Raw genomic sequence first — 2,500 nt, forward strand, 5'->3', positions numbered from 1 at the left:
ATCCGTGCATTTCTGCATGAGTCTTGTTTATCTATTTCTCTGTCTGTCTGTTTGTCACTTCAGGTGTGTTCATATATTCCATCGCCAAAAGTTGTCCAAAGCTGAAATACCTGAGTTTGATGAACAACGATGCAGCACCGAGTTATTTCAATGGCGGCACATACCAGCAATATGTAGATTACAGGTGAGACATTTCTTCCCTTAACACTTTTAATACCAACCTGGTTGAAACCACCTCTGACTCTGTAGTACAAATGTCTTGTTTTCAAAAGTTCTCAATTAAAATCTTCCACCAAACCTTAGTCACAATTTATGTTCCTAACTCTAGCTTAATTATAACAAAGTTATTTTACTAAATTCTTTGTTATATTTAAAATTAATTGAAAGAAACACAGAGCATCTCAACAGAAATATGGTAAGAAAAGGGTTAAGAAGAAAAATAATCAGCAGAAGACATGAGAGAAGGAGACCTCAATGTGGTCACTTTATATGCTAGAAATAACAGCTTAAATTTTCTTCAATCCACACCCTTCCAACTGCTTCTAATGTCCATCTGCCCAAATGTAGAGGTGTTTTTAACCCTTTTGATACCAACCCGGCTGTAACCATCTCTGGCTCTGTAGTACAAATGTCTTGTTTTCATAAGTTTTGAATTAAAATCTTCCACCAAACCTTAGTCACAATTTATGTTCCTAACAGTAGCTTAATGATGATAAAGTTATTTTACTAAATTCTTTGTTATATTTAAAATTAATTGAAAGAAACACAGAGCATCTCAACAGAAATACGGTAACAAAAGGGTTAAATCAGTGCATGGGAGATAACTTTGGACATGTTTCAATGTGTTGTAAACCTCAACAGTATAATTATGATCATAGGCACACACACACATATATATATATATATATATATATATATATATATATATATATATATATATATAATCTCAACACACAAAAATGCAAAGATATATATATATATATATATATATATATATATATATATACATACATATTTATGAGTGTTCATGGCTTAGTGGTTAGGGTGTTTCACTCAGTATTGTGAGATTGTGTGTTTGATTCCCAGACCAGGCGTTGTGTTGTGTTCTTGAGCAAAGCACTGAATTTCAAGTTGCTCCATTTCGTCATCTGACATGTGGCACATGGTGCACCTGTACAGGTAATGTCAATTTGATGGAGGGAGTGAGCTTGTGTGTACACAAACATTTGATCACTATAAACAAATCATCTGTGTGGTTGCTCAGCAAGAAATTGCTGAATCCTCATACGTTGTCTGATGACAATAGAGTCCATGACATATATCGTATCAGGACAGTTATTCCCACCATAGGACAATTCCTCTGATGACAATACCCCATCTCCAATATATTAAGAAGTTCTAAATCATCATCTGTTGTCCTCAGGGAGGTTATTGTCCATGGAGGGTAAATGTCCTAGGCTCATATATATATATATATATATATATATATATATATATATATATATATATATATATAAAATATACAAGAATAAGGGCAGGGAATCGTCAATTAGTAATAGAATTAATAATTAACAATTTTGCCAAGTAGTTCAGTATGAAAAAACCTTTATCGGTAAAACCATTTATCATCATAAATATACAGGGATTAGCTTGAGTTGCTTCTCCAACATACTGAAAATTTAGAAATAGCAGTCAAAGAACTACTGATTCTAAACTACAAATTTTTTCTCTAAACGGATGGCGATATTTATGGCACACATAGAACAAAAAAAAAAACGAAGGGAAAAGCAAAAACAAACCTGCCTTTAGTTAATTGGTATATATATATATAAATAGATGGTAAAAGCTTTTATTTTTTTCATTTCGTTCCTTTCGGGACTTTATCCCTAATGTTGTGGTTCTAGAACCTAGCTGTTCTTTCTAGCATAAGGAATCTCATGAGTGGATTCCTCTTATGTGCTTAAATATACACTGTATCTTACGAGTAATTCATTAGTCCTTGGACTAAACTTTTATACGCTAGGCCACTGGAAGTGAAAACTTATATTTATTTCCATTTCCCTTAGTTATGATTAAGCATATATATATAAGATATATATATATATATATATATATATATATATATATAGTTCAAAAACACAATAACAAAGAAACAAAAAAACAACAAAGTGAGGACGTGATATGGATAGTATTATTGGACGCTCAGGAAAGGAAAGAGAGAGTGTATGACGTTTCGGGCGTAGCCCTTCGTCGGAAAGATGGAAAGTTCGGAGAATGGAAGAACGGAGAAAGAGGAAAATGGTACCGATGCCCACGAGGTTACATGAATGTGTGTGATTTTATATTATTAATTCATCAATAATATATTTAGGAAATCAATATTTAGTATTTCAAAAGATATATATCCAACATAACATGGTAGCTTAATAAATTTAAAAGTTTAAAACATAAAAATAAAAATACGGAATATAAATATCGATACATATATGTATCGATATTT

The 2,500-nt window shown here is 31.8% G+C and overlaps 1 protein-coding gene across 1 annotated transcript in view; it reads left to right on the forward strand.

Annotated features, from left to right (window-relative positions):
* LOC106873791 (leucine-rich melanocyte differentiation-associated protein) overlaps positions 1-2,500 on the forward strand; it is a 25,079-nt gene that overhangs the window by 14,849 nt on the left and 7,730 nt on the right. Inside the window, exon 4 of the mRNA XM_014921301.3 lies at positions 64-184. Coding sequence (XP_014776787.1) covers positions 64-184 — 121 coding nt within the window. The remainder of the gene's footprint in view (positions 1-63; positions 185-2,500) is intronic.

The sequence above is a fragment of the Octopus bimaculoides genome, chromosome 28 (genome assembly GCF_046866305.1).
Source record: "Octopus bimaculoides isolate indiv1 chromosome 28, ASM4686630v1, whole genome shotgun sequence".
NCBI classification, from domain to species: Eukaryota; Metazoa; Mollusca; class Cephalopoda; order Octopoda; family Octopodidae; genus Octopus; species Octopus bimaculoides.